The sequence below is a fragment of the Lepidochelys kempii genome, chromosome 5, assembly GCF_965140285.1.
Source record: "Lepidochelys kempii isolate rLepKem1 chromosome 5, rLepKem1.hap1, whole genome shotgun sequence".
Classification (NCBI taxonomy): Eukaryota; Metazoa; Chordata; order Testudines; family Cheloniidae; genus Lepidochelys; species Lepidochelys kempii.
The window spans coordinates 34,407,009-34,429,537 of NC_136384.1; the positions used below are offsets into that span (position 1 = coordinate 34,407,009).

A 22,529-nucleotide genomic window follows, 5' to 3' on the forward strand; every position below is an offset into this window, starting at 1 on the left:
GAAAAAAAAAGAAGCTAGTCTCAGAAATGTGTGCATCCAGGACAATGTGCTACCACTAAAAAGTTCAGGCCAAACAAATGATGAGGGAAAGGAAGGTCATGTCTAAAATATAGTGTATGCCAGTAACCATCAGTTGCTAAGGAAGAGAAAAAGAAAAACAAACCACATATTTCAGCTCGTTGTACAGTGGATGCACTTAACTTACTACTGGTTTGAGAGTTTCTACTGCTCTACCTGTATTCCCAGTTATGTTTATAGAAAATCACTCTCAAACCAATAACTTTCAAACTGGAGAACACATTTTAAGTGCAGCCACAAATCCAAGCCTGGTGTATTAGATGAAGAGAAAGTATGAAGACAACCTGTTACGGTACTTCACACAGTTCTAGGGCAGCAACAGCTTCTCATTCACGTTTAAGAGCTAGGAAAAAGTTCTTGGTTAAAAGTATGTGTCATAAATATAAAGGGAAGGGTAAACCCCTTTGAAATCCCTCCTGGCCAGGGGAAAGCTCCTCTCACCTGTAAAGGGTTAAGAAGCTAAAGGTAACCTCGCTGGCACCTGACCAAAATGACCAATGAGGAGACAAGATACTTTCAAAAGCTGGGAGGAGGGAGAGAAACAAAGGGTCTGTGTCTGTCTGTAGTCCTCTTGGCCGGGGACAGAACAGGAATGGAGTCTTAGAACTTTTAGTAAGTAATCTAGCTAGGTATGTGTTAGATTATGATTTCTTTAAATGGCTGAGAAAAGAATTGTGCTGAATAGAATAACTATTTCTGTCTGTGTATCTTTTTTGTAACTTAAGGTTTTGCCTAGAGGGGTTCTCTATGTTTTTGAATCTAATTACCCTGTAAGATATCTACCATCCTGATTTTACAGGGGGGATTTCTTTATTTCTATTTACTTCTATTTTTTATTAAAAGTCTTCTTGTAAAACACTGAATGCTTTTTCATTGTTCTCAGATCCAAGGGTTTGGGTCTGTGGTCACCTATGCAAATTGGTGAGGCTTTTTACCAAACCTTGTCCAGGAAGTGGGGTGCAAGGTTTTGGGAAGTATTTTGGGGGGAAGGACGCGTCCAAACAGCTCTTCCCCAGTAACCAGTATTAGTTTGGTGGTGGTAGCGGCCAGTCCAAGGTGTAATATTTTGTACCTTGGGGAAGTTTTGACCTAAGCTGGTAAAGATAAGCTTAGGAGGTTTTCATGCAGGTCCCCACATCTGTACCCTAGAGTTCAGAGTGGGGGAGGAACCGTGACAGTATGCTACTCTAAAACCCATTCTCTATGTGGTAAAACTCAACAGAGAGACCAAATGCAAAATGTAATTTTTGCAAACCACGCAGACTGAAAGAAAGAAAATTTAATTTAAGAAGCTGAAATAAATTCAACCAAAGATTAGCTGAAAGAAATGGAACAGCAGATTAGGAAATCAACAAACCTAACAGGAAAAGCGTGCCCCTACTTGTTGCAAGCGAGAAGGTCTCAAAAGGCTATGGGAGATCATTTAAACTATGGGCTGACAAAAGTAAAAATGGCTGATACAAGAAATCCTCTAAATGACTCCACCATAATAGTTACAAGATAGGAACAGATGAGCTATAGAGTGTTTCCTCCACTCGACACTACTGGGCAACACAAAACAGAACTAAATGTAGAACAACTCACTGAGTCTACGAAAAAGGGACCTAAAGAAATCCTCTGAGTGTGTTCTAAGGGGAAAAGAGGAACAGTAGAAGGTTTAATTTAGGAAAGTTTCCCACTTAGATTAAGCCACAGGATATATCTTGTATTTTCTTAGGCAGGATTTCATTCGGCCAGGAGAAGAGACATCTCTAACAGACTACAGCAGGGATTGCTACTAAATCTGGTCTCATTAAATATCTCCATGAATGTAACTGGAATATGATAGAAGAATTGTGGACACTAGTCAGAACAGGAAAATTTTACAAAGGGACCTACTAAGATTCGAAATAGAAGCAGAAAATGAAGTGAGATTCAATGTGGGGGCATGGAGAATCATCTAAAACTCACCTTACAATGTGAGGAAGAAACCCAGAAAGCAGTAATATAAGAAGAACTAACACTGACAGTAGAGAACAAGTTATACATGGGTATTGCAATGTGACAGGGTAACAAAGAAAGGGCAATACAATTTAGACCTGAACATGCAAAGGTATCAGATCAAAAGAGCTGGAAAAGAATACTTTCCTTACTGCTACAGTGAGACCTCATCATGACTGATTCTGGGTGCTGCATTACCAGAAAGACTGACAAAACTAGTGGGAGCTTAAATGTGACTACCAAAAACTATTGGTGAGCAAGGGCGCCTGTGTGGGCTGATTCAGGAGGAGATAAACAGAACATGAAGAGATATTAGTCTATAAACATTTGAAGTCTAAACATTAAGGATGGAGAGGATCTATTACTACTGTAAGCAATATTTTATATATATATACACACACATATATACATACTGTAAGCAATATTCATATATATATAAAATGAGAAATGGGACAATCTGGGAAAAGAGCATTTTTTATAAACATCAACTATCTTCAGATTATCTGTGTGATATCAATCTGCCTGAATGCCAGGAGTTAAATCAAAAGAAAACAAAATATGCCCCTTGAGGAGACAATGGCTGGGCCATCAATAATGTACCCTTCCCAAGGCAAAAATCCTGTGATCAAAGGGGCTGAAAAGCTCAAAGATCCTAAAAAAGGAAGGAGGATATTGGATGCACTAGGAAAAGCTGACAGGCTGGGAAAACACAGACAGACAGATGCTGTGAACAGGAAGGGCTGCTTCTCCCTGGCAAAGATGGAGTTCAGTGGTCTGAGAGGAACTTACAAAGGTGTACGTAATGTGCTTCAGCCGTTTACTGTTGTTAGGTTTTGCTCTAAATGCTTTGTGCCCTTAACAAATGAATAAATGTCACAAAAACAGCTTCTTCAAACAAGGTATAACAGTAGATGTATGCTGTCACAGGCTCCTGGAGAAAGAGCTGGCAAAGGTACCAACCACTGTTGGTTGTGCTGAAGTATTATTTATTACTTCTATTACTGTAGCACCTAGTCATGGCTGACAAACTAGGGGACTGTAGCCCACGCCCTTGTCTAAGAGTGGATGAACTGCAGAATTGCCACTCCCCTTGAAGCTCTGGTACTAGCCACTGTTGGACATAGATACTGGGCTAGATGGACCATTGTTTTGACGCAATATGGCAGTTTTGTTCTTACTGAATCCTACCTCAGGAGAAGGAAAGCTTAAGGCCGGACCCCTCTGGGGGTGCACTGGGTGAGACCCCCAGGAAGGGACATTGAGAGTAACTGTGACAATATTTTAAAAGGGAAAAAAGGTGGGCAGAAAGAGGAAAAAAGTAACAGTGAGATCTAGTGGGCTCTAAAAGGCTCCTCCAAGACAAAATGAAAGCTTCAGTGCTAGGACACACACACACACACAAATTTTAAGTGTCCTGCAGGACATTTGCAGGGAAATGAACTAGAAGACCTAACAGGAATTTTCTATGTGAAACTTCCATGACTTTATAAATCTTCAGATTTGGACCTCACGGATATACCCTCTTGCCAACTAGTATCTCTCCCCTAGGTTCTCTGCAAATTTATTACATTACTTCTGTCCTTTTCATATTATATATACACATACATACACACACACACGGGCTGTCAAGTGATTTAAAAAATTGATCATGATTAAACGCACATTTAAATAGAATACCATTTATTTAAATAGTTTTGGATGTTTTCTACTTTTTCAAATATATTGATTTCAATTACAACACAATACAAAGTGTACAGTGCTCACTTTATATTTACTTTGATTACAAATATTTACACTGTAAAAAAACAAGAGAAATAGTATTTTTCAATTCACCTCATACAAGTACTCTAGTGCAATCTCAATCATAAAAGTTGACCTACAACTAACCATACAAATGTAGAATTCTGTACAAAAAATAACTGCATTCAAAAATAACAGTGTAAAACTTTAGAGCCCACAAGTCCACTCAGTCCTACTTCTTGTTCAGCCACTCAGACAAACAAATTTGCTTATATTTGCAGGAGATAATGCTGCCCGCTTCTTGTTTACAGTGTCACCTGAAATTTTTAGCATACCTGGCACATAAATACCATGCAATGCCGGCTACAAAAGTGCCATGCAAACGCCTGTTCTCACTTTCAGGTGACATTGTAAATAAGAAGCTGGCAGCATTATCTCCCGTAAACGTAAACAAACTTGTTTGTTTTAGCAATTGGCTGAATAAGAAGTAGGACTGCGTGGACTTGTAAGCTCTATAGTTTTACATTGTTTTGTTTTTGAGTGCTGTTATGTTGCCAAAAAAAACAAAACTACCTTTGTAAGTTGCACTTCCACAATAAAGAGATTGCATTATGGTACTTGTATGAGGTGAACTGAAAAATACTATTTCTTTTTGTTATTTTTACAGTGCAAATATTTGTAATAAAAATTATATTATTTTTATTACAAATATTTGCACTGTAAAAATAACAAAAAGAAATAGTATTTTTCAGTTCACCTCATACAAGTACCATAATGCAATCTCTTTATTGTGGAAGTGCAACTTACAAAGGTAGTTTTGTTTTTTTTGGCAACATAACAGCACTCAAAAACAAAACAATGTAAAACTATAGAGCTTACAAGTCCACGCAGTCCTACTTCTTATTCAGCCAATTGCTAAAACAAACAAGTTTGTTTACGTTTACGGGAGATAATGCTGCCAGCTTCTTATTTACAATGTCACCTGAAAGTGAGAACAGGCGTTTGCATGGCACTTTTGTAGCCGGCATTGCATGGTATTTATGTGCCAGGTATGCTAAAAATTTCAGGTGACACTGTAAACAAGAAGCGGGCAGCATTATCTCCTGCAAATATAAGCAAATTTGTTTGTCTGAGTGGCTGAACAAGAAGTAGGACTGAGTGGACTTGTGGGCTCTAAAGTTTTACACTGTTATTTTTGAATGCAGTTATTTTTTGTACAGAATTCTACATTTGTATGGTTAGTTGTAGGTCAACTTTTATGATTGAGATTGCACTAGAGTACTTGTATGAGGTGAATTGAAAAATACTATTTCTCTTGTTTTTTTACAGTGTAAATATTTGTAATCAAAGTAAATATAAAGTGAGCACTGTACACTTTGTATTCTGTGTTGTAATTGAAATTAATATATTTCAAAAAATGTAGAAAACATCCAAAAATAGTTAATAAATTTCAATTGGTATTCCACTGTTTAACTCAAAATTAATCATGATTAATCAGTTTTAATTGCACTGTTAATCGTGTGAGTTAACTGCAATTAATCGACAGCCTTAATATATATATTATACACGCACATCCCAAACAGACAGAATAGATTCTTTGATCAAAACATTTATGGAACAAAAAATATGTGGTAACATATTGAATAATACACAAGAACTTCTCTTCACTTATAAGAGCTTGGCTAGTACAGCACATTGTTTCTATAGGAGGAAACAGACCCACACAAAAACATTAATCTGTAGACTACAAGGAAGGCACATATGAAATAAAATCTAACATATTTAAAAAGTTGCCCCAAAATTTAACTGCAAATGACATCCCCTTTGAATGTTAAACCTGACTTGCTTTCCCCAACTTTTTAAACAGTTAACTGGTTTTAAGTTTCTATACCTTATTCCTGTTTTTTAAACTTTTAAATGCCATGCCTAACCCCTCCAATTGCACTTTCCCAATTTTCTCCAGATTCGCCAGCCTGGCCCCCACAATGGTTATTTTTGTCCTCTTAGATCAGACCCTTTAGATTTTCCTCTACCAATCATGCGCAAGGAAGAAGTATCCACCAGTATCTCTAAACCGTTTCCACATAAATTGGTGTTCTGATTTCAGGTCCTACAGAGTCTGGGGAAGAGGGATCATTTTCAGAGGCACTGAATGTACTCCTTTTCAACGGACTTCAATTGGAGTTGCTGATTCTCAGTATTTGTGGAAAGAGTCAGGCTACAAGAACCAAATTCACCACTGGCATAACAGATGCAATTATAAGTGTTTCCTAGCTTTCAAAAGCAAAAACAAAACAAAACCCCACACAATTTGAGATGAAACTTTCCCTGGTATTCTCTTCCAAAGGAGATTTTTATTTTTGAAAATGTTGAGCAAAATCTCTGTTTGAAGTAGGCAATTATTTCAATTTTAAAGAATTCTAGACACTATCGCTGATCTACCTTTTAAAAAAAGACACAGATGGATTTCAAAATTTGAGTAAGAAACAGTCACCAGTAAGTAGTGAATTTACTAGCAGTGAAAAAATGTTTGACTTAGTCTTATAGCCACTGAAAAACTGCCCTGAGCACACATACTACAAATTTGAGTTTACTAAAGCTGTACACTATCAGACAGGCAAAGTCCATTCACTGATTACAAATGTGTGCACTTGCTGCCTCTCATCCTGAGGAAACCTTTCTACCCCATTAGTCCTCCAATCTTAATTATCTCCTGAAAGACTTCATTGGGTACATGTTCATCAGATTATATTTAATTTAACTTTTGAGGCATTAGGTTTTATGACCTAAAAGACAGAGGCTTACAGAGTCTAGGAAATGTGAACTGGTGAAAGTGAAACTGGAGTCTGATGAGTTTACATAACTTATGGTACCATATTTTTTTTTATTAGGGTATTGCCTGGGCCACAATCAAGGATCAAGGTTCCAATGTGGTTTGCAATCACATAGCTAAAGAGTACAGCCCCTGCTCCAAAGCATTCACAATCTAATCCAGTGATACTCAGATTGAGGCTTGGGAGATGCAAGTGGTTCTTTAATGTGTCTCCTCAGACATCTTACTCAGGCAAAGTTCCCACTAACTAAATTAGGCGAGCAGGAAGCTAGTCTGTTCCTCTTGTTGGTTTGGGAGAAAAATCTCACCTCAGGCATGAGGAAGCCTGCCTTAGTCATCTTAGCCTACAAAAAAAAGCAAACTCAAAATGAGACATTGAATAAAGCTAAAAAAAAAATATAAAACTGCAGGTGCTCAGACATTACAGTGATACATAGGATGTAAGGGCACGACTATTAGCCCTTTAGCTCAACTTTGTTATATTAATATAAAAGAAATGTTACACTGTTTACATGAGTAGGGTAGTAAGAGTTTTAAAACCAACAATTTTGGCATTCAGGCATTTTAAATTTTTGATAGAGCAACTGGACATTAGGATTTTGTAATATGAGGGCAAGATAAAGAAAGGATATTTACAGTTCAGATTCCTATAACTGACATCATGCAATCAGTGTTTTTGAAATGCAGGGATTATGTAAAGGGTATGACAAGAGATGAAAAAAATTCTTTCCATGCCAGAGCAATTTCTCACTTAAGAGGAAGCATTTATGCTCAGGATTATCTCTAGCCCAATTTAGAACAATTGGTAGGTGCAGTAAGGTACAGTATTTACAATAACATTTTACATCTGAATTAAGGAATGTGGCAGAGTTTTCAAACTAAGTTATTAGATATGATTTTGTAAAAGGCAGAATTAAAAAGGAACTGAGGCTGGGGTTGCATTTAAAGATTAATTTTCACAACAGGGCAAATGTGATGAGGAACACTAAAAATATCTGACTTCCTTGGGCATTTATACTGCCTCCTTTATTAAACAGAATGTGTGACTGACCAAATGCTTCTTTTCTCAATCAGTCCTGCAATGACATCTTACTCTTCCACTAACTCTTCCAGTATCATTCTGTTATAAAAAAAATAAATCATGTATTATGGACATCAATACAGAGTCAAACATGACAAGCTATGTAAGGGACAAAATCCTTTCCGTTAAGGCAAACACCTGATAACGTACATTTAATCAGTGAAATCAATGAATAAATTAATAGATTCAAAAATGTTTGCTGCATGATTTCGCCTATGAAGAGGGAAGTGGCAAAGAAAGCCTTTATCGCATGCCATTAAAAATTGTGAAGCGCTTTGAGATCTATTGATGACATACCTAACTCTTATATAACTATTTCAGATTCTGAACCAGTTTTCCTGACAGAAGCAATGGTTAAGGCTACAATTTAATCATAAGTATTTTTACTAAAAAGTCATGGACAGGTCACGGGCGAAAAAAAAAACAAAAAATTACTGCCCCGACATGTCCATGATTTATATTAAAAAATACTCATGAATGAATTGGGCGGGGGGGGGGAGGAATCCAGGGGCCCGCTGTGGGGGGGCCCGCTGCTGCTCCAGCCACCCCAGGACCACTGAGTCCCTGGGTCCAGCCACATCAGCTGCTCCTTGGGCGGTTGGCTGGCTGCAGAGCCATTGCAGCAGCTGATGCGGCTCGCTGCAGCGCCATTCCAGCAGCGGCCAGTGTGCCTGGCCCCGGGGTCAGCCACACTGGCTGCTGCAGAAATCATGGAGGTTGCAGGAAGTCATGGAATTCGTGACAGACACAGAGCCCTAGCAATGGTCCATGGGCTAAAAGCCATAGAAACACAGTTTCCATTACACATTATGCTACCTGAGATTAGGTGTCTCAAAAGTAGAAACAGGTTTGAGCAGGAGCACTTCTCTGCATGCCCAGACATGCTGCAGTGTGTGGGAGGAATCTGACCGGGAGTACTGAGAAAGCCCCTGCACAGGAGAAAAGTCCCAAACATTCCATAAGAGTGGGAAGGCAAGTGAAAAAAGTTTTACACCTTGATTTTTACACCATTTGCTTAATTAAGATATGAATTAGTTTCTTACGAATGGGGCACCTGGTTTTTGTCTTTTCAGGCGCCAGAACCCCGTGAAGTGCCCAGGAGTAGGCTGTGTGATATCCTCCCCTCAGAAATCCTTCCAGGAATAATTCTCACGCTGCTGATTGAGCCTTTTCATGGTAGTTACAGATTAGAGACAGACCTAGCATGCTGGTGTGACTCAAAAGCACCATATCCTGGCAGAATGGGGTCAGTGGTTTGTGGCAGCAGCGCTAGCTCACCCTCTCAGGCTGAAAAAGCTACGTAAAGCACCTGTTAGTGTTGGCTCAATGTTTGCAGGGTTTTTCTATTGCGGGGACGGGGGAGAGACAGAGCATGCTAGAGTGCTGTACCAGAGCAAACCAAAGGTTAGGGCCTCAATTCTCCAGTGATTTCTCAGCTCAGAAGAGAGAGAACAAAGTACAAGATGAAATGAAGACACTACTACATGTAAATAAATAAGAATTAGGGCTGTCAAGCGATTAAAAAAATTAATAGCAATTAATCGCACTGTTAAATGGTATTCTATTATTGCTTATTAAAAAATTTTGGGATGTTTTTCTACATTTTCAAATATATTGATTTCAATTACAACACAGAATACAGAGTGTACTTTATATTATTTTTATTACAAATATTTGCACTGTAAAAAACAAAAGAAATAGCATTTTTCATGAAAAAGAGATTACACTACAGTGCTTTTATGAGGTGAATTGAAAATTGAACTTACAAATGTAGAATTGGGAACTAAAAAATAACTGCATTCAAAAATAAAACAATGTAAAACTTTAGAGCCTACAAGTCCACTCAATCCTACCTCTTTGTTCAGCCAATAGCGAAGACAAACAAGTTTTGGTTACATTTGCAGGAGATAATGCTGCCCGCTTCTTGTTTACAATGTCACCGGAAAGTGAGAACAGACGTGCGCATAGCACTGTTGTAGCCGGCGTCGCAAGATATTTATGTTCCAAATGCCCTAAAGATTCATATGTCCCTTCATGCTTCAACCACCATTCCAGGGGACGTGCGTTCATGCTGATGACGGGTTCTGCTCGATAACAATCCAAAGCAGCGCGGACTGACGCACGTTCATTTTCATCATCTGAGTCAGATGCCACCAGCAGAAGGTTGATTTTCTTTTTTGGTGGTTCGGGTTCTGTAGTTTCTGCATTGGAGTGTTGCTCTTTTAAGACTTCTGAAAGCATGCTCCACACCTCGTCCCTCTCAGATTTTGGAAGGCACTTAAGATTCTTAAACCTTGGGTCAAGTGCTGTAGCTATCTTTAGAAATCTCACGTTTGTACCTTCTTTGCATTTTGTCACATCTGCAGTGAAAGTGTTCTTAAAGTGAACATGTGTTGGGACATCATCAGAGACTGCTATAACATGAAATATATGGCAGAATGTGAGTAAAACTGAACAGGAGACATACAGTTGTCCCCCTAGGAGTTCAGTCACAGATTTAATTTAAAGCATTTTTTTCAAACGAGTGTCATCAGCGTGGAAGCATGTTCAGAAAAAGGCAACTAAAATGATTAGGGGTTTGGAACAGGTCCTATATGAGGAGAGATTAAAGAGGCTATGACTTTTCAGCTTGAAAAAGAGGAGTCTAAGCAGGGATATGATAGAGGTATATAAAATCATGAGTGAGGTGGAGAAAGTGAATAAGGAAAAGTTATTTACTGGTTTCCATAATATAAGAACTAGGGGCCACCAAATGAAATTAATGGGCAGCAGGTTTAAAACAAATAGGAAGTTCCTCTTCACTCAGCTCACAGTCAACCTGTGGAACTCCTTGCCTGAGGAGGTTGTGAAGGGTTTAAAAGAGAACTGGATAAATTCGTGGAGGTTAAGTCCATTAATGGCTATTAGCCAGGGTGGGTAAGGAATGGTGTCCCTAGCCTCTGTTTGTTTGAGGGTGGAGATGGATGGCAGGAGAGAGATCACTTGATCATTACCTGTTAGATTCACTCCCTCTGGGGCACCTGGCATTGGCCACTGTCGGTAGACAGAATACTGGGCTAGATGCACCTTTGGTCTGACCCAGTGTGGTCATTCTGACGTTCTCTAATTGTGGCCGAAGCAAGAGGTGGTATACAAATGTTTAGCATATCTGGCACATTAATACCTTGCATTGCTGGCTACGAAAGTGCCATGTGAATGTCTGTTCTCACTTTCAGGGGACATTGTAAATAATAAGCGGCCAGCATTAGCTCACATAAGTGGAAACAAACTTGTATGTCTTAGCGATTAGCTGAACAAGAAATAGGACTGAGTGGACTTGTAGGCTCTAAAGTGTTACACTGTTTTTGAGTGGTTATGTAACAAAAAAATTCTACATTTGTAAGTTGCACTTTCATAAAGAGATACAGTACTTGTGAGATGAATTGAAAAATACTATTTCTTTTGAAAGAGCGGCAGAGTCCTGTGGCACCTTATGACTAACAGACGTATTGGAGCATAAGCTTTTGTGGGTGAATACCCACTTCGTCAGATGCATGTAGTGGAAATTTCCAGAGGCGGGTATAAATATGCAAGCAAGAAATCTGGAAGCCTGCTTTCGCCATCTCCGACTCAAAGAATACTTTCAAGATAACACTGAACAGTGTACTGATACACAGATACCCTCCCACCAACACCACAAGAAGAACTACTCCACATGGACTCCTCCTGAGGGTTGAAATGACAGTCTGGACCTATACACAGAATGTTTCTGCCGACGTGCACAGGCAGAAATTGTGGAACAACAACATCACTTGCCTCATAACTTAAGTCGTGCAGAATGCAATGCCATCCACAGCCTCAGAAACAACCCTGACATTATAATTGAAGAGGCTGATAAAGGAGGTGCTGTTGTCATCGTTAACAGGTCTGACTACCAAAAGGAGGTTGCCAGATAACCCTCCAATACCAAATTCTACAAGCCACTTTCCTCAGATCCCACTGAGGAACACACTAAGAAACTGCACCATCTACTCAGGACACTCCCTACACTAACACAGGAACAAATCAACATAGATAGAATAGCCCCGGTTGGGGCTCTAAGGGTACTACCCAAAATCCACAAACCCGGAAATCCTGGATGCCCCATCATCTCGGGCATTTGGCACTCTCACTGAAGGACTGTCTGGATATGTGGACTCTCTACTCAGACCCTACACCACCAGAACTCCCAGCTGTCTCCATGACACCACTGATTTCTTGAGAAAACTAGAATGCATTGGTGATCTTCCAGAAAACACCATCCTAGCCCCAATGGATGTAGAGGCTCTCTACACAAACATACCAGACGCAGATGGAATACAAGCTGTCAGGAACAGTATCCCTGATGATGCCACAGCACAACTGGTTGCTGAGATCTGTAACTTTATCCTTATGCACAATTATTACAAATTTGGTGACAATATATACCTCCAGACTAGTGGCACTGCTATGGGCACCCACATGGCCCCACAATATGCCAACATTTTTATGGCTGACCTGGAACAACGCTTCCTCAGCTCTCATCCACTCACGCCCCTTCTCTACCTATGCTACATTGATGACATCATCATCACCACCACCACCACCACCACCTGGACCCATGGGAAGGAAACTCTGGAAGAATTCCATCATGATTTCAACAGCTTCCACCCCACCATCAACCTCAGCCTGGACCAATCTACATGGGAGGTCAACTTCCTAGACACCACGGTGCAAATAAGCGACGGTCACGTTAACACCACTCTATACCGAAAACTCACCAACCGCTACGCCTACCTTCATGCCTCCAGCTTCCATCCCGGACACACCACACGATCCATTATCTACAGTCAAGCACTGAGGTACAACCACATTTGCTCCAATCCCTCAGACAGAGACCAACACCTACAAGATCTTCACCAAGCACACTCAAAAATACGATACCCACAGGAGGAAATAAGGAAACAGATCAACAGAGTCAGACATGTACCCAGAAGCCTCCTGCTGCGAGACAAGCCCAAAAAAGAAACCAACACAACTCCACTGGCCATCACATACAGTCCTCAGCTAAAACCTCTCCAACGCATCATCAGTGATCTACAACCCATCCTGGACAACAATCCCTCACTTTCACAGGCCCTGGGAGGCAGGCCAGTCCTCGCCCACAGAAAACCCGCCAACCTGAAGCATATTCTCACCATCAACGACACAACAGACCATAGTAACTTTAACTCAGGAACCAATCCATGCAACAAACCTCGATGCCAACTCTGCCCACATACCTACACCAGCAACACCATCACGGACCTAACCAGATCAGCCACACCATCACCGCTTCATTCACCTGTATGTCCACCAATGTAATATACGCCATCATGTGCCAACAATGCCCCTCTGCTATGTACATCGGCCAAACTGGACAGTCCCTACGTAAAAGGATAAATGGACACAAATCAGATATTAGGAATGGCAATATACAAAAACCTGTAGGAGAAAACGTCAATCTCCTGGGACACACCATAGCAGATTTAAAAGGTAGCCATCCTGCAGCAAAAAAACTTCAGGACCAGACAAAACTGCCGATTTTACAGATCCAGACTAACATGGCTACCCCTCTGATACTATTTCTTTTGTTTATCATTTTTACAGTGCAAATATTTGTAATAAAAATATAAAGTGAGCACTGTACACTTTGTATTCTGTGATGTAATTGAAATCAGTATAGTTGAAAATATAGAAAAACATCCAAATATATTTAATAGATTTCCATAGACATCCAAATATATTTAATAGGTATTTTATTGTTTAACAATTCAATTAAAACTGTGATTAATTGTGATTAAGTTTTTTTAATCGTGATTAAAGTTAAATTGCATTAGTTTAACTATGATTAATCAACAGCCCTAATAAAAATTAGAGTTATAAAACAAAGTAGTCCTGAGAAACAGAACCATCAACTTGTTCCACTATCAGAAAAACAATTTTTGGTGGGCTCAGGTGAAGAGCAGGGGTTACCACAGCACCACCACTGTATCGTCTCCAAATTCCACAGGTGACAGGCATTACCCATTTGTTCTAACAAGAAGAATCATAGAATATCAGGGTTGGAAGGGACCCCAGAAGGTCATCTAGTCCAACCCCCTGCTCGAAGCAGGACCAATTCCCAGTTAAATCAATAAAGGTATGGTGATAAAGAATAAAGGTGTTCAGAAGAATACATGGACTGGGGAGCATCCTGTGAAAGAGAAGTGTAATCACAATGGCCCTCAGCTACATCCTCCCAGACATAATCCTGAAACAGAAATAATTCTGGTATTTCTTAATCTGAGTGCTTGAGTTTGCAATGCTCTTTTGACAGCTTTTTGCAACAGAATTTCCTAGATTCTTTAAAAGGAAACAAATTTTGTCATGTGCAACTGTAATGACATCCTGCATGCATCATCAGCAGGGACTGAATCCAGAATATTCAAGTTCACATTAGAGACCTATCACTATCATTTCAGCTAAAGGAGTAGCTAGTAGCAGTAGTAGGTGATTATCAGCTGTGGTCATGACCTACACTGCCAGTTGTTTACACAACTATTTGCTACACAGCAGTATAATAGCTGCAGTCAGGATTCCAAGATTCTATTCCTAGCACAGAGGGAAGAGTATGTCTTCGAAAGTGATTAAAACAAAGTTTGGCATCATAGCCAAGCACATAGATTTGACACATTCATTCTGAAAGGCAATGTTGCTACACGGATGAGACCGGGGTCTGTCATTATATTCAGTCTGAATTCTATTCCCACATATGCAAAAAATGGCCTTATGCAACTTCTCAATTACCCTATCTGCAAAATGGAAAGCAGTGTAACTGTCTGCCTCTTCTGGTACGATTAGGAGGCCTTTCTCAATAACAAATTATTGTGAATAGAAATATTAACACCACTCAATGAAAGATTTTAAACTTGAACTGAGAACTTTTTTAGTTCTCAGCAATTGATACCCTCCCCTAAACTTGGAGATATTTTGATGGGGGAGGACAGGCAATCAGCTCAACAAGTCAGGAGCATATGCCAGGTACAGCTGGAATAATAAACATTAAGGAGCTGGTGTAGAACAAGTTCTACTGAGTATTGTAAATAGTGATTTCTGTGGTTTACAATTTACCAAGCCTGGATAGATTTTCGCAGGAACAGTGAAAGGCCTCAGATTTACCCTCACCTCTGCCCTAACCCACCATACTGCAACTTCCTACTCTAAACCATGGATGTGTGAAAGTCATTCTAAATAAAAACGAGGAGTCTGGTGGCACCTTAAAGACTAACAGATTTGGGCATAAGCCTCCATGGGTAAAAAAGCCTACTTCTTCAGATGCATGGAGTGAAAATTACAGATGCAGGAATATACTGATACATGAAGAGAAGGGAGTTACCTTACAAGTGGAGAACAAGTGTTGACAAGGTCAATTCAGTCAGGGTGGATGTGGTCCATTCCCAATAACTGATGAGGTGTCAATACCCTGATAGCTGTAATCAATACTGTCTCACAATCAATAAATACAAATTTATCTTGAGTTAAAGATTTTTCTTAAAGACACAATTAACTGAAAATATGAATGTAATGTCCTTCTAAAACAAATGAACCATAAAGGATGCCGTCAAACATTTGAAGATTTTTATCTGGGTATACTATCTAGCTAAAATAGTGAAAAACCTTTGAATCTTGTTCTAATAAAAGTCCTTTTAAAATCAGTACAATTTGATTTTCATCTATTAACACATTAAAAAATGTTCAAGCTGAAAAGTATTTAGCTTCATTGGTAAACTGAGTATTGAACAATGTAAAAACTGTTCTATATTAACCATATATTTGTGGTTCACTGTAACAATATGAAAGAATTTCCAACAATACTAAAGAGTATATGCTTAATGGAAAATATACTATTGACTAGTTTTCCTGATCCCCCCACTTTCCATTTTCTTCTCGCTTGATCCTCAAATCTCAGCTTCTCATTTATATACTCTCAACAATTCCAAGCAGCCATAGTATTCAAGTGGCATTTCCTAGAAGCATTACTCTCCCATGTCAGACACAAAGGAGCAAACCCTGTAGGAACAGCTCAGCATAACCAGAGTACACGCTTAAACAATATTAGTAGGGAAAGAATAAGTTAAAACTCGTTTGTTAAAATTAAACAATTAAGATAAAATAGAAAATGGGGCATAAAGAATAGATACTTCGATAAACTTTCAAATTCTCCAGAGCAAGTGTGTGATTGGACTTCTTACATACATGGAATCATGGAACATTAAAGTTGGAAGAGACCTCAGAAGGTCACTTAGCCCAATCCCCTGCTCAAAGCAGAGCCACCACCAACTAAATCATCCCAGCCAGGACTTTGTTAAGCCAGGCCTTAAAAACCTTTAAGGATGGAGATTCCACCACCGCCCTAGGTAACCCATTCCAGTGCTACACCACCCTCCTAGTGAAATAATGTTTCCTAATGTCCAACCTAGACCACCCCCACTGCAACTTGAGACTATTGCTCCTTGTTCTGTCATCTGCCACCACTGAGAACAGCCTACCTCCATCCTCTTTGGAACCCCCTTTCAGGTAGCTGAAGGCTGCTATCAAATCCCCCCTCACTTCTCTTCTGCAGGCTAAATAAACACAGTTCCCTCAGCCTCTCCTCACAAGTCATGTGCCAAAGCCCCCTACTCATTTTCAGTGCCCTCCGCTGGACTCTCTCAAATTTGTCCACATCCTTTCTGTAGTGGAGGACCCAAAATTGGAAGCAATACTCCAGATGTGGCGTCATGAGTGCTAAATAGAGGGGAATAATCGCTTCCCCTCAATCTGCTGGCAATGCTCCTACTAATGCAGCCCAATATACAGTTATCCTTCTTGCAACAAGGCCACACTGCTGACTCATATCCAGCTTTTCGTCCACTGTAATCCCCAGGTCCTTTTCTGCAGACCTGCCGCTTAGCCAGTTGGTCCCCAGCCGTAGGAGTGCATGGGATTCTTCCCTCCTGAGTGCAGGACTCTGCACTTGTCCTTGTTGAACCTCATCAGATTTCTTTTGGCTCAATCCTCCAGTTTGTCTAGGTCGCTCTGGAGCCTATCCCTACCCTCCAGTGTATCTACGGGTTCCCTCGGCTTAGTGTCATCTGTGAACTTGCTGAGGGTGCAATCCATCCCATCATCCAGATCATTAATGAAGATGTTGAACAAAACCAGCCCCAGGTCCCATCTTTGGGGCACTCCACTTAATATCGGTGGCCAACTAGACATCGAGATGTTGATCACTACCCGTTGAACCAGACAATCTAGCCAACTTTCTATCCACCTTATAGTCCATTAATCCAATCCATACTTTTTTAAACCTGCTGGCAAGAATACTGTGGGAGACTGTATCAAAAGCTTTACTAAAGTCAAGATATATCATGTCCACTGCTTTCCCGATATCCACAGTCAGTTATCTCATCATAGAAGACAATCAGGTTTCAGGCGTGACTTGCTCTTGGTGAATCCATGTTGATGGTTCCTGATCACCTCTCTCTCCTCCAAGTGCTTCAAAATGGATTCCTTGAAGACTCGCTCCATGATTTTTCCAGGGACTGAGGTGCGGCTGACTGGTTTGTAGTTCCCCGGATTCTCCTCCTTCCCTTTTTTAAATATGGGCACTATATTTGCCTTTTTCCAATCATCCGGGACCTCCCCCAATCGCCACCAGTTTTTAAATATAATAGCCAACGGCTCTGTAATCACATCAGCAAATTCCCTTTGCACCCTCGGATGCATTAGATCCAGCCCCATGGACCTGTGCATGTCCAGCTTTTCTAAATAGTTCTTAGCCTGTTCTTTCACCACTGACTGCTGATCACCTCCTTTGGGTGGATGCAACTTAAAATAGTATAAGGTTCAAGGTGGGGAGAGGGAGAGATGCTATGGTGCAAATACATAGGACAAGTGCCCTTAATGAGAGGAAACTAGAAGACTTAAATCTAGCCTCAAATTACATACCACCCATTTACCCTATGCTGGTTTGATGTGGCTGTATAAGCCTCTATTTAAAATAAAAATAACTAATCTGCGCAACTTCTGCAAAGTCTCATGATGACCTTCCAGTTAAAGAATACTTCTTGGTAATACAGCACAACCAAATGGTAACTGAATAGGTTATATTTGTAAATGCCTCTGCAAAAGCTGAATAAGAACAAAATAGGTCATTTTCTTGTTCAATTTTTGAACTTCTGTCAACAATTGCACATACTATTAAATATGTATGTACCAAAAAATACAGACCATGAGATCTGTATAAGTTTTTACTTAATTATTACACTAACTCACAAATATTTCAATGCAATTATATGCTGCCCACATTTTCAGGAATTAGGCCTTTCAGCTTCCCCTTTTCAACACATGTTCAAAGAATTTAGCATTATTAGACTGTCATAAATGAGTTAAGGTTTTTGGCAGGCAGTGTGCTGTAATAGCTTTGAATTTCCCTTAAGTGCATACTGTAGATGACTTATTTTAACAAGAATTATCACTATCCTGTGGCTCAGACAAAATCTAAACTCTTACTTCCTTTGTATCACCAACAGGCCAAGTAAAGGGCAATTTTTTCTTACATGCAATATTTACTGAAGGTAAAATTAAGATGCATTCAGAGATACATGTATTGACCATGCTTCTGATCCAAGCTGTTCATTATTAAACCCCTCTAAAGTAGTGTAAGACTTTCTCCATGTTTCAGCTACATATTGTGTTTTATTTCTCTGTCAGATAATCTACAGTAGTGTATTTCCTTTTTTATTAAACTATTTTGTCTGACTACAGGAAAAGGAAGGTCTTTTCTTTGATCTTTCTCAGGGACAATTCCAATTTCCTATGACAGAAAACTTAACTGTATTTTAAAAAATTATTCTAGTTCCATATTGCACTTAGGATAGTCAAACTATTTCTGTAATATTCATTAGATTTAGTGTAGAAAGTGCCATGAGCAGGAGAAGAGTGATTTTCTTGTAATGTTTCCTGCACTGATTGTACCATGAACCTACTTTCTGGTACTTTAGTATAGAGCTGAATTGAATCAATCTTCCAAAAGAATTTGAGTGATTAGAGTCGTTTCAAATTACTTATCAAAAAAGCAGTGTTCATTACTGATAGCTCGAGACAATGAAAGCACTAAAACTCGATTACACAGATGGATTACACAGATTTACACTGAGGATTGGATATCAGAATAATATCTTGCCATGACAAATTGATCAATGAAGGTAGGTAATGTCTAATGCTAGCACATTTCCTATACCTACTTTGACACTATAGTCCCACTCTGCATAAAAGTGAACAGAAAAGGAAAAGTTGTGCAAGGGGGAAGATAGTGTTGCAGCATCTTCCTCGCTGCACCAGTGAGGAAGAGAGGAGCTCAAATAAGCGGGCAGAGATCCAGGTATTGGTAAGGGCCAAGCCTCATAGATCCCCTCCAGTCACATGGATGGTTCTCAGTCAAGTCTTTTCAGACCACTTCTCCACCTCAAAGCATCATGGCCAGCCTGTTTGTTGTGTCACATTTCGCTACAGCTACGCTTTGACATTCCTGGTGACACTCAAGGTGGATGGAGACCTTGAAAGGTGAACAACATTCTTCAAGAACATTGGGGATTGGTCCTGCTTTGAGTAGGGGGTTGGACTAGATGACCTCCTTGGGTCCCTTCCAATCCTGATATTCTATGAAGAGACAAATTAATGCTCTAACCATGTTATACATTCTGGGGTTGTTTTGTTTTTCTAAACTGTCAGTATAGCCAGGGTGACATGCCACTTTGGTCTAGTTTACACTAGAAAGGGTTTTTCGGTATAGTTATACCACCAAACCTTCCTAGTGGAGATTCTTGCCTACATGGTTGGTTGGTTGGTTGGTTAGTTAGTGTGTGGCAAACCAGGGTCTGAATGTACAGCGCACTAACTTGACATGCACTGACTGGCTGTGTGGACCCTGGTACTGTGCACAACAGAACTTTTAGTGAGTGGTAGCAGGGTCCATAAGGCCAGTCAGTGCATGGCAGGCTAACACACTGTATATTCACAGCCCCACTTGCTAAGCACTAACTAGCTGTGCAGATAAGCCCGCAGCTTATCCTGGCATAGTTTATACCAGTTCCCAAACAATATAAGCTATACTGGCAAAAGGACTCTTTCCTCACCCTAGTTATTTTGCCAGAATAACTGTCTACATTAGGGTTTGTTTTTTGCCAATGTAAAAGTGTGGTAAAGAATCAATTATACCAGCAAAAATTTCTCATCTAGACCTGACCTTAATGGCTTCTGCCAAACACCTCCCTCCACCTTTTTCCCCAGATAGATACTGTGACAGGAGAAGGAAATTAAAAGATATCCTGTGCAGCTTTATTTCCCACTCAGTGTGGGCCTCTCACTCCATTACTGTGGAACTGAGGTGGCTTTGCTCCCCTTAGTACCATACACCACAGAGAATCACACAACAGCATTCATCCCATTCTAACGTATAGTCTTTTAAGCTACTCCACACAGTTCATTTCAGTACAACAGAGAACAATCTTGTTAATAATGACAAAGAAAATGACAAGAAGCTACTATGTACTCTCCATCCCCCAATCTACCTTCATTCTATATTTTAAAGTCTCTACCACAATTGCGAGATATATATTATGGAAAACAGTTTCTTAATTTAGGATTTCTATCCCATATACTTGTGAAGAAAATCTTGAAACTATGAACCAAGAAGCAATGGTCTCAAGTTGCAGTGGGGGAGGTCTAAATTGGAGATTAGGAAACACTATTTCACTAGGAGGGTGCTGAAGTACTGGAATGGGTTACCTAGGGAGGTGGTGGAATCTCCATCCTTAGAGGTTTTTAAGGCCCAGCTTGACAAAGCCCTGGCTGGGATGATTTAGTTGGTGTTGGTCCTGCTTTGAGCAGGGGGTTGGACTAGATGACTTCCTGAGGTCTCCTCCAACTCTAATATTCTATGATTCTAAGTGTAAATCAATGTAGTGTTCATCTTCCCGAGTCTGTCTGTACACAGTCGAAGAACAATGTGAGGGTGAACTGCCCAATTCATCTCAATCAGTTGTCACATTTGACACCCCAAAGATGACAGTTTGCATGTCAATATTGTTAACTGTTTCACTGTTGATCATGTTAGCAGACTTACACCTAATATGCTTACCCCACAATCACAAGCCACCTCCCACCCATCCATAGGAACCAAAAGCCCAAATTTCTGGTTTCTTCACTGACATCTACAATACAAGTCTTTTAACATGCCGAAACTGTGGGATAGTGGAAGATCAACTTAATTTAATATGAAAACCCAAATAACCCCAGGGCTATTTTACTGTTATTCATTTTCATAACTAAAAACCTCAGTTTAAACGAGGCTTCCAAAAGAAGTTCCAGTTTGCTACAACAGAGTGCCACAGAATCCAGAAATCTTGCTACAGTTCACACAGGGTGCCTTGTCTTCTCATTGATGCATAAGCCATTTAAGCTGCTGTGGTCTTTTTGTATAATGCAGGCCTGGTTTTAGCTTTAGATGCAACTACATGCTGTGCATGAACTCGTACCTACAAAGCATACGTGCTCATGTGAGATTAGAATCTGGTGCACTATATTCCAGATGTATAGTTTTATTTTTGTAGACACACTTTTTTGGAACTGCCAGTTTTAACACAGGGTAGGTTAGATTCTAAAAATGAATACTGAGAGAAGATTGCGCACACAAGTAAAATACTGCTACATCCTGGATGTAATGTTTAACAGAGGTACTCATAACACTCCTAGATGCACAGCAACAGTAGCTAGAAACTCTTACCATCTTTGGCTGATCAGGAGGTTGCACCTCTTCCTATTGAATGGGGACTCAAGTACAGTGATCCATGTATTCCTCACTTCTAGGCAGAAATGGTGCCATGCACTACACCTAGGAATGAGAACGTTCAAGCTGATGCAACATGCAGCACTTTTTACAAAGCAATACGTGAAGAAGGATCACCAGACATGCGTGTAGTGTGGAGGACCAGGAATGGTCCACTACCAGATTCAATCTGAGGCCTGGAAATTGATTTTCATGGTGTTCAAGTGGAGTGGACCATCTCTCTGTCACCTGACATGACATCCACAGTCATCACCAGGATACTGGAGTGGGCAGTGCCAGCACAAGATTCACAAGATATATACACGCACGCACACACAAGACAGACAGAGCTGAACCATATGGGGAACAAAAGATATGGGGAACTTCCAACATATGGATATTACTTTCTTAGACAGAGGAGGACTGAAATGTGACAGATTCTTTCAGTTCTACGCTTGCAATGGAGGAAAAAGTTATTAAAATAGGAAAAAGAAAGGAAGGTAGACAAAATTCCATACCTCAAGTTCCACATATCTTCCCTGTTCCAGTTGGACCTGGTATTCTGCTCTATTACAGCAACTATCCACTTCAGTGAATAGCACGTTCTGTTGGCCAAGCCTCTTATAAAGCACAATATTTTTTCAGTTGTGATGCTTGATTTTTAATATTTTCCTATTCATACACAGCACATTAAGAAAGCTATTAAAAATGTACCACTACAGAAAAACAATTACCTAAAGGCATAAGCTTTAGAAAGCAATCATTGTCAGCCCTCTGCAATACAGCAAGAGCACCGTGCATCTGGAACAGGGAAAAGAAGGAAACATGACAAAGGGATGTTTTTTATTTATTTAAACCAAACATTTAATGTATCTTACACACAGCAACAGAAGGCTCCAGAGTCGACACAGCTCATTCAAATTGAAAAT

The 22,529-nt window shown here is 39.9% G+C and overlaps 1 protein-coding gene across 9 annotated transcripts in view; it reads right to left on the reverse strand.

The window, feature by feature from the left end:
* ARL15 (ARF like GTPase 15) overlaps positions 1–22,529 on the reverse strand; it is a 338,161-nt gene that overhangs the window by 219,760 nt on the left and 95,872 nt on the right. For 3 of the 9 annotated variants that reach the window (XR_013635766.1, XM_078852759.1, XM_078852766.1), the window contains exon 2: positions 13,054–13,135. The exons of 5 other annotated variants lie outside the window; for them this stretch is intronic. Coding sequence is in view for 3 of the 4 variants with exons in the window: in XM_078852759.1 (XP_078708885.1) it covers positions 13,054–13,116 (63 nt within the window). In the remaining variant the exon portion in view is untranslated. Of the gene's footprint in view, positions 1–13,053; positions 13,136–21,558; positions 21,667–22,529 lie in introns of all 9 variants that reach the window. One more of the 9 variants, XM_078852765.1, reaches the window with a different exon arrangement.